General features: G+C 39.5%; 1 protein-coding gene across 1 annotated transcript; it reads right to left on the bottom strand.

Annotated features, from left to right (window-relative positions):
* Positions 1 to 4,229: 4,229 nt before the first annotated feature.
* Positions 4,230 to 7,337, bottom strand: LOC120060640 (homeobox protein Hox-C10a-like). The gene is made up of 2 exons (XM_039010025.1): positions 6,590 to 7,337; positions 4,230 to 4,507 (listed from the first exon to the last, which is right to left on the bottom strand). Exons 1-2 carry the CDS (start codon positions 7,335 to 7,337, stop codon positions 4,230 to 4,232), a joined length of 1,026 nt encoding a protein of 341 aa, XP_038865953.1.
* Positions 7,338 to 14,221: the final 6,884 nt, after the last annotated feature.

Raw genomic sequence — 14,221 nt, 5'->3', positions numbered from 1 at the left:
TGAAATTAATTGAAATTTACAGTATTTTACTGTAATTACAAGGGATTGGTGTAAGCAGGTTGGCTGACCATTTAAGGTTTAACACTAGCTGCCTCTCCAATCTGTCCCCTATACATTTAAAATAATGGGGCACTACATCCACATTGAAGTTAAATTGATACCGCATTCTCAATCAGGGGTTTAACAAATACAGCTAGCATCTTACAAGGCCCGCCTCAAAATATGTTAATGATCCAGAAACAACAATACCATGCACCCACTAGTGGTCAACACGTTTTTTGCGCTGCAACGATATGATATGGTCCTGTATTCTGTGGGCTAGAATTACAGTACCATATGAAATGCAATTTTCCCACAATGCACCGTCATTTAGAGTATGCCGCAGTAAAATGTTTTTTTGTTTGTTTTGTTACTGTTGATAATACAAATGACAGTTTTTGTTACAGTGTAGGCCTAATTGTGTATTATAGTGTATTAACTCCTCATAACGCTGATGCTATGCGACAATTCAGAAAATGAACAACTGCCAACGGTACAACTTATAGGTTATGCACGGACACACACACGCAAAGACTAGTATACTTGCCACTGTGCTGCACCATTTATGTTTACATACTGTTTTACCCATTTCTTATGTACATCCTGTATTCTAGTCAAGACTCATCCTATATAACTACTGCTGCATACACCTTTTCTATTCAAATAGTGTATCTATATATATCCCGGACTCTGACATTGCTCGTTCTGATATTTCTTCATTTCTTTCTTTACATTTTGGGGGGATTTGTGTGTGTTGCTTTCTATTGTTATGTATTACTGCGCTGTTGGAGCTAGAAACTATCCTTTTGCTGCACCTGGGATAATATCTGCAAAATATGTGTACTCGACCAATAACATTTGATTTGATTTTTGTGTCATAATATAGGCCCTCTGCAAATGCTCGCATCCGGTATCAGATACCTCCGGGCACGCCTATTTAGATATAGCAGTAATCATGCACACATTTTGTTTCACCATGACACAGCTATCAGCGCTAGCCAGGGATGGAACATGGGTGTAGTCTATGCGCGGTCTCGCGACACAGTTTCTTGATGAACCAGCCTTATTTATATTTGCCTGCATTATACATATACTTAAACACCCGGATGGTGGTGACAATGACTTCGCCTTTATGAAGATAATAAAGCAGCTCAGTTTACACTGCAGACATACAGATACTGGACTGTGAAGCCTTGCGTTAAAGTGACAAATTTATCCAATAGCTTAGCCATTCCCTTCTTTTCTTCTTCCGCGCCCCACCTCTTTTAAGATGGTCAAATGCGTTGTTCAAATGCAATTCTTCACTTTATGACAACATACTATTTGCAATGGCAATTCCTATTAGATAATACGATAAATTATAACCTGTCTACAAAAGAGGCAAAATTAGCCAAGTAATGTGAACCTTTATTAAAAATACCTGGTTACGTGTTCGTGCGTAATTGCTGTGCGTAATTGTGCACTAGTACGAATTCGCACAGTCTCAGTGTGCAAGCAATGAGTGTTTCCTCTGGGTGTCAATTGGAGTGCTGTAAATTATTTGTCAGTGTTGCATTCCAGAGCGAGACATCTTTTCACTGAACTGAATGAAAATGACTTTGGATTCCAGACTGTCTCTGTTACATGCACTGACTGTTGTGAGAAGGGGGTTGATATAACAACAAGGCAAAATGGCGAGTAAATATCAACACATGCTCTCCAATGGAAGAGAGGGGACTTTGACTGTGCCACATTAAAAAACGTTCTTGACCAAACGTGAAAGAATTGTGTTGTGTACTATAAATACAACAAACAGTTGATTTTCCTCGGCCACGTCTTGTCATTTGGGCCATGTGGACCTTGGTTAACCTAGTTTCATGGATCAGATCGTTATCATTTGAGAAAGTTAAGGAAACGGAAACAATCAAAAGTGTCATCTGAAATATAATTTGACGATGGAGCCATTTCCGCTTGATCCGAAGAGGTTGCAAATGCATTATAGGTCAACAAAACTAGAGGGATATTCAAAGGTCCGTTCAGTGAGCCCAATCGCACACGTGCCACAATCAGAGAAATACTGGTCTGTGTTCAACTTCAATACAGAAGAGGGTTGAATAGCCTACATGACGACAACATACCTTATTTCCACATTTTATATCGACTTTAAGGCCAATAACATTGTACACATTTGAGGGGAAATAAAAAAACACATTCAATTAATATTTGGCAATGTTGCTAACTGGCCTACAGCTCGATTCACTCTTCATATGTGAAGGATATGCTCGTCATATTATGATGAACAAAATGAAAACCAAACAAAAGCATCATCAGGGAAACCTAAGAAGAAACCAGTAACAAAATGAAAAGGCAACGAAAGAGGTCTAACGTCTACCCCATGTTGTTTACAACCCATTCTCTCTATGAGAATCTAAAGTACGTTTTACAGCCCGTCACAAACACGAGAGCCGGAGAGAAAAAGTCTCCGTCCCGGCTATTACAGCTCCAGTTCATTTACAATGCCATTTGCGAGGACTTCAGTCAGAGTCTAGGGTGTAATTGAACGGAAAGTGTCGCCCTTGATGAAGACGAACTGACGTAATCAAGGCAGTTTCTTGTTGCGGAGCCAGGAAGCGAATCCCAACAACATGAAACTACCTAAACCACGCTTCAGCTGCGCAAGATGGGGTGTTCCATCGGGAAGGGAGACAAACAAACAGCAAAACACTCAAAGCCAGGTAAGGATTTTATTGTCTGTCAACCATAACATAGCTATTACCAGCATAATGAAACAAATAGGAATCGTTCATCCGAATGTATTATATCATTGTCACTGTCATCCTAAATAGGCTAATTGTGTACAACATTGAGATTCGACAGCAAATTAGGACATTGAAATAGCTTACTGTTAAACCGCAGAAAAATAACAAATCGTGTCTGAAAATGCCCAACTAATAAAGAGGAAACTATTTAGACATACTATACATAATCGATATCAACACAGCAATAACAAAACCAATGTCTGGTTCAAAATGCTCAAAATGTTCCCAAAAGAAGAACGTCAAATCAATTGGTTTAATCAGACAACCCATCCCATCTCGCATGCTCGAGAGCGCTGTCAAACAAGCTCCACTGGCAGACCAACCGGCAGACAGGCGTGACATCTCAAAAATCACAGCTGAGTTAATAATACGTACCTATTTGTGTCCTACCTTGAATTTCCCCGGAGACACTCTGTCGTGGTGGTCCTTATTTATTCAAGCTGTCTTTGAGGTTTCTGTTATTGTTGTTTATCATCCATCCCTTTCGTTTCTTGACGAGATAACAGTCCTGTATCGTCAAATAAGTAGGCGGCAGGCTACATAGCAGAGCGAGCCCGTCGAGCGCGTTGGTGAATCCAGTACATAGCAGACACTCTCCACTGTGTAGACTAGCCTAGCCCTCTCCTCCACACACGTTTAAACGATGCATCTTTACTGCAGCAGCCAGCTAGCACATTATATTTGCAGATCATAAAATCCACCCCGAGCTCATGCTTCTACCACGAGACGGTCCTGACATAATAATTTTATGACCTTGACTTACTGTGGTCACCTGGATAACATTTAAACCAATCTCTTCTATTAAAACGGCCATGATCTTCCCACTCTCATATGCAGCCTCTCTCTCTTTCCCTCTGTCTTTTCCTTTCTCAGAGTGCTAACATGATAATAAGGGGAAGGACAAGCTATATGTTATATATTTCATTTCAAATCCCCTCCTTTATTCTATTGGACCGGTTTTCCTTTAGGAATCGTCAACGGGTCTTATATGACGCAAGCAACAATGTGCATGCAAACAGTGAGAATAGCCTATCATAGCCTACATAGCAAAAGCAACTAAACTAAAGACAACAAGATGAAGCAACGGAATGAGGGAACATTCCAAAACAAACAAAGTCTGCTTTCATTCCAGCAGTTCCAGCAGTTCTATGTTGCTTCATATGGCAGGGCAACCGGCACCTCTATTTAATGTTCATGTGTTGAAAGGCAAATTCAACTGCTGACCCGAAACCAAGTCCCTCCTTGATAAAGTAATGTACTCTTGGGCATCGTTGAAATATTGTCCTTGTATGAAGGCACACTTTGTGTGTGTGTGTGTGTGTGTGTGTATGTGTGTGTGTGTGTGTGTGTGTGTTTGGGTGTATATGGAATGGTTTTATAGATAATATAATTTTAAGTGAAGTTGTGGACTGCCATATGATCCCGTCCACGACATTCCTTATTGAGTTTCTTGAGTTTCATCCTTCGGTTCTGGAACCAGATCTTGACCTGTCTATCGGTCAGATCGATACTCTTACTGATCTCCAGGCGGCGCTCGCGAGACAGGTACATGTTATATAAGAATTCCTTTTCCAGCTCGAGCGTCTGATGCTTTGTGTATGGGCATCTCTTCTTCCGTCCACTTTTGGCTTTTAACCAGTTTCCTGGAGCATTTTCCAGTGTAAAATCATCTGTAGACATAAAACATGGAAAAGGTGAGCATACTGAAGGACTACTTCCATGTTCAAGACAGTCTATATCAGGCCTTTTGCGTTCCAATTGGTCTGCGTCAGGTCTGCAGTGCCGCACCGCAATGTCTGGACTGTCTTTGACAATCTTTATTTCGAATGCACATTCAAGTTCTTGATCTTGAATCAAATGTCCACGCGCTCTATAAATACATGGGTTCAAAAATCATCTATTTTTGTCGACTTTCTTCGATCGCTTTGAACGAAGATGCAACAAAAAAAAGACTTGATGAATGATGGAGCATAATGTATAGGCCTATTCGTTTGGCAGCAATTCTACATCCGACCCACTTGTATTACTGTCCTATAGCCCTAAACACAGCCATTATAGCCTTGTTGTGGTTTGAGGCTAACCTACATGGAAACTGGAGAGAGATTTGAAATAGCTGCATAGCCCGTACTTGATTACGTATATTCAAGGGTACACGGATAACATGCATGGTTACTTCCCAGCTTCGATTTTCTTAGGCGTAAATATTTCCAACATTTTGAAACGATTGATGTGTGTGTTGAGCAGAATATAATAGTGTCATCTCTCGATTATTGGTGGTTTTATTTTCTTCCCAAAGGCTGGCCAAATATGAAATGTTAGGTGGCTACATTGTGGCGGTTGAAAGTAGAATTTTGTGTGGCGCATACAAATATAGCTCTACCCCAAAATATGTAGCCGAGACTGGACTGAATAACGGTTTTATACGACAAACGAGGGATAGTTTAACATTTTGCAGCAGCATAAATAAAACATTTCTTTCATGCACGTTGGCCCAAATAGAAATTCATTTTTGGCAAACTTGAACTCTACGAAACTGAATTCCATAGCGTTAGCTAATACAAATACACAACGTAACCAAGCAGTGTATTATTAGTAGTATTAATAATAATAACAAGAATAACATTCATAACAATATCACGTTGATGATTCGTTAATAATACCTTTACCTTTCCTTTTAATAATTTTGGATACACACAACATTGTCCGGGGGAAAAGGGAATATATTAACTAGCATGACGTTTAAGCTAGCTAAACCCCATTGTTATTATAAGAAAATGTATTTTATATGCAAGATGATTATCATATAAATAAAACAAGATATAATAGTTTAAAATTCAAGGAAAGACAATTTCGTGGACGCTATTTCAGACTGCGTCTATCGTACACTATTTTACCAAAAAAACAGTCATTATCGAAATTAAGACGTGATGTATAGCCTAAGCTGTATTCTGCTTTATATAACGTAGGATATAGCCTAACGTATATATTTACACCATTATGGTGAGTCAAATTAAGTTGTTGCAAATGGTTAGGCCTTCTTTCTACATTTTAAATGTCCCATGTAGTGTCTCTGTGTGTGTATTCGTCTGGTCAATCTGTTTGATCTGCACGCGCGTTATGCGTTATGAGCGTGTGTGAACGTGTTTACTTCAATGATAACGGCCCATCTCACATTCTCACATTAATAGAAAGGTGATAAATGACGTCGCCACAGTAAACCCAGCTAGGCTAGACCATTAAATGCTTGTTCAGAATGTCTCCAAATGTTCTGGATGGAACCAAAAAGGATTATATTGCTTGCTTCATATATGGCACCCCTTAAGGTTCTGTACAGAACCCTCTTGTAGGGTGCTTTGATCAGAGCCCCAGGGGTTCTTCTTCGCTGAATCAAAATTGGTTCCATATAGAATCCTTGGGTTCGATATAGGGTTCTATATGGAACCAATTACGGTTCTATATAGAACCTTAAGGGGTGCCATATATGAAACAAGCATAAAACCCTTTTTTATCCAGAACCTTTTTTTCTAAGAGTGTACAGTAGATATAGCATACACAATTGCAGAATGTCAAAACGCCCACTGAAGCTTAGCTCATGCATGCAGAGGAGACCATTTTTAGTACACCATTTTTAGTACACCATTTTTTAAATTGCCACATTGTATCTCACAACTGTTTTATGGTACGTTTTTAAGTATGTGTGTGTGTGAGAGAGAGAGAGAGACAGGAGAGAAGAGGGGGGCTTTTTGGGTTACCTTTCAATTCGCTGTCGGAGTTATCAGAACAACTGTCAGTCTTTGCACTTTCCTCTTTCATGCTCTTTCCCTGTTTGTCCTCTTCGTTGCGCATTTCCTCGCTGACTGTCTCCTGGGTAGATTTGCTCATTTTAACCGTTGATTCTCTGGGTGATTCAACAGATGTCGTCACCTGGTCCAAAGAAGCAAAGCCTGCCCCGACCTGCTCTTTTCGCTGTCCCCTGCTCCCTCTGGGGTATACCTGTTTCTCTCCTCCATAACATTCGGACGCCGCCGAGACAACGATTTGGTCGGTCTGGCTGCTACTATTGTTCCCAAGCCGGATGTAAGTAGCCGACTCTGTAGTGTCCTTATTAGCCCTGCTGCTACTGTCACCCTGATACAGACAACAGAACGCCTCCTCTTTGACGTTATCGGTTGGAAACGAACACGGTTGGAAACTGGACTGGGCAACAGGTTGCTCGTCCCTGTTAGTTTTGGAAGCCGAGGTCCATGTGCCCAGTTGGGATGACAGGTAAGGCGCATCTTGGTAGGAGCCGAGAGGGTGGCTGCTCAGAGGAACCTCGTCTTTTTTCGATCCAACTACTCCAAAATGTCTCATCATTGAGCATCCATACTCAGATGCAGCCGGGTGGATGTACATTCCAGGGTTGCTGTTGGAGTAGCCTTCGCATCTATAGGAAGATGATCCTCCCATCAAAGAATCCATGAGGAAATGACCGGCAGCCATGTTATCCTGGCATGACATTATTTGTATTGTTGTTTTTTCCCCCCGTTTCTGTTCCTGTAGTAAAGGTTTTCTGGATGAGAATAAGGACAGTTGGAAGCTGACATATTTTGGGGGCCAAAAATATCAGCAACATAATTATGGATTCTTGGAGCTCCATGTCATGTGATTTTCAGACCAATAGCGGTGTGGAAGTGGCCTTGAGGCGCCAGGCTGGGGTGACGTCACCGTGGTCAAGTTGGTAAGCAAAGGGGCTTTTAGACGGTAAAAGGGCGCTCTCTAGCGGAGAGCTTTGTGTAAAGACAGCCATGGGAGGAGTGAACAAAGGGGTAGATACATATTTTACAATCACTTACTTGGGTAAAACCGAAATGAAATCTAGTTTAAAAAAAAAATCATTGTTAAGACAGGCTAACATTAAAACAAGACAGAGAAAATAGTTCGCTGAATATGATTATTTATTGGAACTCGCTAGATGCCACTTCTAGGTATTCGTCAATAGATTCAGGAATAAACCAATGGTCGCATAGAGTATATCAGCACCACTCTCGGTTAGGCCTACGTTTGTTTGGCAAACTGTTTTTCAGAAGAGGTAAAACTTTAGACTATTTGCCATAGACCAACCGACAGGCCTCTGTCAAATCACTGTAGCTGTTGTGGCACCAGCAGTTGCATAAGAACATTGGCTTGACTAAAATCTATTTAAAAGGTTAACCAGTTTGAGTATGCCAAAGTGTGTTTTACTTCAGTTATTTGTTTTTCAATAGCGTTTTACGCATTTTATGTATATTCTAGTAACACAGCATATAGTTTATTTGATATGTTTTACTGTATAAAGGCCTGTAGGCTACTACTCAGTGTTTTGTTTTTAAGTTCAACCAGTGTTGATGTGAGCAGATCGTTTCAGGATATATATATATATTAGACCTAGTTACAAAAAACAATCACCAAAAGTTAGAAGATTAAATTGAATAGGGTTTCTAAGATGCGTCTACAATTTATCATGGGCCTATACAGAATGGTTGGTGGAAAACATACCTTTCTCTTTACGTTCAAAATTATAAGAAGGACTAGGCTATTATAGTTCGGGTCCTTTTCCCCCATTCCAACTGGTGGGTATTAGGCTATTTCATTCATATCAATGCAGGCGTGACTTCAACATGAGGGAGAAAAATATACACGGGCCTACGCCTCGTGTAAGTTGTTATTGAAGATACAATTATTCCCAATTTTCTGACAAATATCGAGTGTAATTCAATGTAGATAATTCCATGTCATTAACAAATTAAGCAGACATTTCTGTGTGCGTTTTTACATTTCTTACTAATTGAAGCATTGACTAAGAATTTTTTTAAACCCTTGCAAAAATATATTTTGTTATAGTTTCCCCATGACAATAACGTTCTAGCGTGTAAGTCGTTACATAATGATAATCTTGTTTTCCAGCAAGGACAGTAGTTCACATTTTCTGAGATTGATAGTCCAAAAAAACAGAACATTTATTTTTTCAATTCATATTTTTTGCATGCCTATTCGCATCTTGTTTTGAGGTTAAAATATAAGAGCCACTAGTCAAAAAAAGGGTTTAACATGTTGCCACATTATTGTGTTTCCATATTTTGAGTCAACACCACAATATCAAAAGATGCGCATAGTTTTTCCTGCCGAAGTCCTATGAAAATGCCTATCAATAAGGCGTAGGTGTAGTATTTTTCTACTCGAATATTTATGTGGCCAACACGTTTGATATTACAATTACTAAGGTAATACAAGTACATCTACAAACAGTAGTCTACCAGGTTTAGCAACTAGGGCCTAGTGCCAAAACGAAGCAGGGCCCCTCATGGCGCGTGTTGTTATTTCTGTGTGTTGGCTATGCTGCTTTAGAATCAAAGGGGCAATCCAGCCTCTTTATTTATACAATTTCACCACGAGACATGACAAATCATTATTCTCAGACTTGCACGACTTGTAGGTCTATTTCAAACGGAGGCAAAAATGTACGAGTGGTTACTAGCTCACTTGAATTTGGACAGAAAAGGACACATTTCCATGAACTTTGAGGTTGTTTATTAAAGGCCCAGTGGAGTCAAAAACGTGATTCTGTGTTTTACATATATTTTCACACTATGAGGTTGAAATAATAATACATTTTTTATTTTGACCCAGCAGTGGGTTATTTCTTACTTTATTTCTGGGTTATTTTTCTACCTTCTCTCTATTACAGAATCAGCTCATTTTCTAAAAGTATGAATACTTCTAACAATAATTCTTAAAATGACATAGGGCTAGTCATGACAAATTGTAGATAGAATACAACATCTTTATTCTCAGCTATTAATTTCAGCTACAAAATGAAGTCATGCAAAAGATAAACAACAAATAAGGAACACACAAATAAGCAAACATTTTAGAAGCACAATCCATCATTTGAAAATCACAGCAGCCCTACCAATTTAAGCTGAGGAATGGGGCTGAAGAAAAGTAACAACTTTACCCTCTACTCCCCCAAACCCCTACCAGGTATACATTTTCAAGTGAATTCTTTGTAAAACAACAACAACGAAACATAATGTCTCCTGATCCAGAACCTGCCCATTCATGACGGTGAATGCCAGGGAGTAGAGGCGATTGTCCCCAAGACTCAGAACAAAGGGTTCAGGTCACTTGTTCATTTGGTCGCCTGGTGAAGATATTCAGTCATATTGGTTCCAACCGGGAGATTAGAGAACATGATTATAAAATGTTGAACAATAAGACACACATGACACTTTGCACAAGCCAACACGCACACACACACACACGCACACACACACACACACACACACACACACACACACACACACACACACACACACACACACACACACACACACACACACACACACACACACACACACACACACACACACACACAGATGGTGGCCCTTCCTATTATTCAGAACATGCTATACTCACATACAGTCTATTGCTGTGTGCAGGAGGTTCATCTGCATTGAGTTCAGCCCAGAAACTTTGTGCGCGGTTTACAGTATTACATATGAAATAGTATTCAATATTCCACATTCCACATACTTGCAATATGAGTTTCGGGCCTCATCAGTGCTTGTGCGGGCAGTCTTCTTTCTAACTTTTGACACGGGTGTTGGGAGAAACCCTTTCAGGACCATGTCTTCTGTAGTATCTGGGGAACAAAGACATAACAAGGTTTTAGGGGACAGTCAAAATGGTTATAAAGGTGGAGGAACATTTCATTTCAATATGTAGCTAGCTACCTGCACTGGGTACACTGATGGTGGGAGAAGCACTCTCAGGGCCTTTAGTAGCCTATCGGTTGGACAAAGACATACCAACGTTTAAGTGGAGAGTCAAACTGGATAGAATAAACTTCGATGAACAATTGAGACACTTTTCATTTCAATATGTAGCTAGCTAGGTATAGCTACCTAAAATAACTGTGTGCATCCACACTGACACCAGCAAGCTAACTCATAGAAAGCCTAACTGAACCACCATAAAAGCACGAGTTATAAGCTTGCCAACTAGCTACCAACCATGTTAAATTAACTCAGAAACAGGGAATAGGCCTAGCTAAGTAAAATATATAGCTAGCTGTTCTAGCTAGCCAAACAGAGTGAGAAATCTAGTTTAAGATGGCTAACTACCTGGCGTGGAACAATGCACCACACAGTAGGCCTACAGAAGACAAACGTTCTACAGGCACTGACATAGCTAGCCGAACTTAAACAAAAAACCTTACATTTGCTACCACACAGAGTACAGGAAAATAGCTTGTTAGCAGGCTCGGGCTAGCATGCAAGGGGGTTGTTTGCTAGCTAACATTATCCAAAAATGTCAATGACTGAGATAATACAGAATGTAATTATGATAGCTAGGTCTATTTAACCTGAATGGATAACTACAAACGTTAGCTTTTTACTAACATTTTTCGGTCAGCCACAACGACTTGCCCCTTTTGTCCATAAAAAAGTAATTCCACTAAGTGCCAGCTGGAACAGTAGACTTGTTACAGATGCAACAGTCCTCATTCACAAGCTTGCCGGATCACTTTATCTTCTGGTTTTGGTGGGAGAATTTAACCCACTCACTGGGTCATATCTCAAAAACCCAACCTCAATAACCCAGTATCAACAACCCAACGTTGCTCTTATTAAAGAAAAGAACCCAGCTAAGTGACCAAATGCCTTCAACCCAGCAAATGGGTCATCCAAACAATCCAGCATTTTTAGAGTGTGACATGCCTTATAAGTGTAAGAGCTGTTTGAATATACAGCTGGAAATTTCTGCCTGTTTTGGTGGGATGGAGTTTCGGGCTGCCTGGTGACATCACCAGGCGGTAATTAGTCAATAAACCAATAAGAAAGAGAGTTGCAAACCTCCTTGCCAATAGATAGTTTTCAGTTTTCCCCTCCCAACTCATACCACTCCCAGACAGTTGTAACAAAATTCTCGCTTGAGAAATTGCTCTTTGATAGAAGCTATTTTTGTTCATTTTTGACAATTTGAATTGAAAACAATCACAGGTACTTTCACATTCTGTTCCTTGAGTCGAATTCAAACAATATCAGAGCAATTTGAGTTGCGTACACTCTTAGAAAAAAAGGTTCTGGATAGAACCAAAATTGGTTATATTCCTTGCTTCGTATATGGCACCTCTAAAGGTTCTATATATAACCATTTTGTAGGGTTCTTTGACCAGAACCCCCGGGGTTCTTCTTCACTGAACCAAAATCGGGTTCTATATGGAACCAATTTTGGTTCTACACTGAGTGTACAAAACATTAAGAACACCTGCTCTTTCCATGACATAGACTGACCAGGTGAATACAGATGAAACTATGAGAGACCCTTTGATTCATTTCTGAGCAAATAACTAATAGTCTAGCTAATAGCCTAAGAGCAATTCATTGAAATGATTAATGTTGATGCGTATTGAATGGTGTGAGGTCAAGGCCATTTTCACTTAAAATATTGAATTTTTGCTAAATGCTGTAGCTTATTTCAAGTAGGTACATTAGGCTACATTGGCTGTGGAGAATGCAGTGATTTCTCTTCCAACCACTAAAAGCAAGGGTAATGTAATGACTGTTTTGATTGGTTTCCTCGCCTGTCCATCATTTCATTCTCTTGTTAGAAATATAATCCAGTCTTTCATTCTAAAGCTAATCAATCAATTTGAGGACACATTTCGTAAACCTATACCTACCTATTCATTATGTCTCAGAATATGTTAACATTATCTGACAAACGCTTGCTCAAGTTAGTTTTTTGTGGGTTGATTTCGTTCTGAACATCACCCACACATATGCAACCTACTACAGAGCAATATTAAATGTGTAGAGTAATTTCAGTGCGGAGACTTGATAGGTTAATTGTACCAAACATGGATGCAATAAAAGGGATATAATGTTTAGTATTTGACCATTTCTATTATGAAATGAATTCCTGTTTTCAGACTGACAAACATGGAAGTTGTAATCCTCCATTGTAGTTTTATGTTGCTCAGTTGGTAGAGCATGGCGTTTGCAACTACCTATACTTAAAAAATGTGCTTTCGCGTTTGGTAAATGTCATTTATTATATTATGGAACCTGGGGTATGGCATTCAATTATATTTTATAAAATGAAAAAGTCTTCTCCAATGGGTTGTGTTTTGTGATAGAGAGATACAGTTAAATGCTGCTGTAACGATACCTTTAGAAGGCTATTAAGTTGGCAAATGAAACCAGCATCCTGAATTCGAGATCTTCAAATAATGTGTATGCTAATAACCATGTCATAACCTTGAGTGAAAATGCAGACTGCGTGTGTGTGCACATTATCTTTCTCTATCTCTCTCTCTGTGTGTGTGTGTGTGTGTGTGTGTGTGTGTGTGTGTGTGTGTGTGTGTGTGTGTGTGTGTGTGTGTGTGTGTGTGTGTGTGTGTGTGTGTGTGTGTGTGTGTGTGTGTGTGTTTGTGTGTGTTTGTGTGTTTGTGTGTGTTTGTGTTCGCCCGCTTACGAATGGTTGGTAGTATCTAAATTTAAATAAGGAGTAATTGTGGAATTGACCTATATTGAAGACACAACCCATTACACCATTCCCGGAGACACAGATACCTTTAACGGGTCATTCGTGGTTTCAATAGATAAGTTATAACCCGTTATAACCTAACTCGTGTTCAACATGGGTCATTGCATATCATAATAATGGGAACAGTAGGCCGACTTCAAGTACAATTTCTCACAAAATAGTAATTGGTCAATAAACAATGTCTTTGTTCAGTTTACCTCCATTTAAAAGGCGATAAGCCCAATAATAACACGTGATCTGAATAATTATCATGATCTAAATATTGTTTACTACATGTGAATCACTATACCTGTGTATTTGCCCTTGTTTGTAATGGGAGGGCTATGTGTGTTTGGGGGGGCTGATGTGTGTCGATTGGTGTGCCTATTATGTGTATTTGTCAGTGAAATAAACGGGAACATTTGTTCAACAACGATTAATGCCTAGGTGTGAATGTTCTTTAGTGTATTTTGTTCTTTTGGATGCTCTTTTGTGCACATATTGATGTTTTACGCGCGCGCATAGGAAAGGTTCTATTTGCTCATGGGTAAAATAAAATATTCCTCAAGTCCTTTCCATTCGTTTTATTGCCTAAATAGCTGTTGATTTGTGTTTAGTGTGAAATAAGCACAGACACATGTATGCTTTACCTCTTTAAACTTTATTCAGTCTACTATACCGTTTTTTGCTTCAAATCGAATATATTTACCATCATGCGGAGTAGCGAAAACATAGACTAGATACACATTACGCGAATGCCGCCCATCCCCTTGTCATGTTGCGTTTACGGAGACGGAGGGAAGCCAAAACTAGTTTGTCTATTGCAGGCCACC

Source organism: Salvelinus namaycush, chromosome 16 (assembly GCF_016432855.1).
Source record: "Salvelinus namaycush isolate Seneca chromosome 16, SaNama_1.0, whole genome shotgun sequence".
Taxonomy (NCBI): Eukaryota; Metazoa; Chordata; class Actinopteri; order Salmoniformes; family Salmonidae; genus Salvelinus; species Salvelinus namaycush.
The sequence above is the reverse complement of the archived record's forward strand: the minus strand, read 5'-3'. Positions and strand labels throughout refer to the sequence as shown.

Bases quoted from the DNA above. Each gene is read 5' to 3' on its own strand.
- LOC120060640 (XM_039010025.1), bottom strand. From the start codon at position 7,337: ATGTCATGCCAGGATAACATGGCTGCCGGTCATTTCCTCATGGATTCT. The intron at 4,508-6,589 runs GTAACCCAAAAA...TTATGTCTACAG, and splicing joins CTCCGACAGCGAATTGAAAG to ATGATTTTACACTGGAAAAT.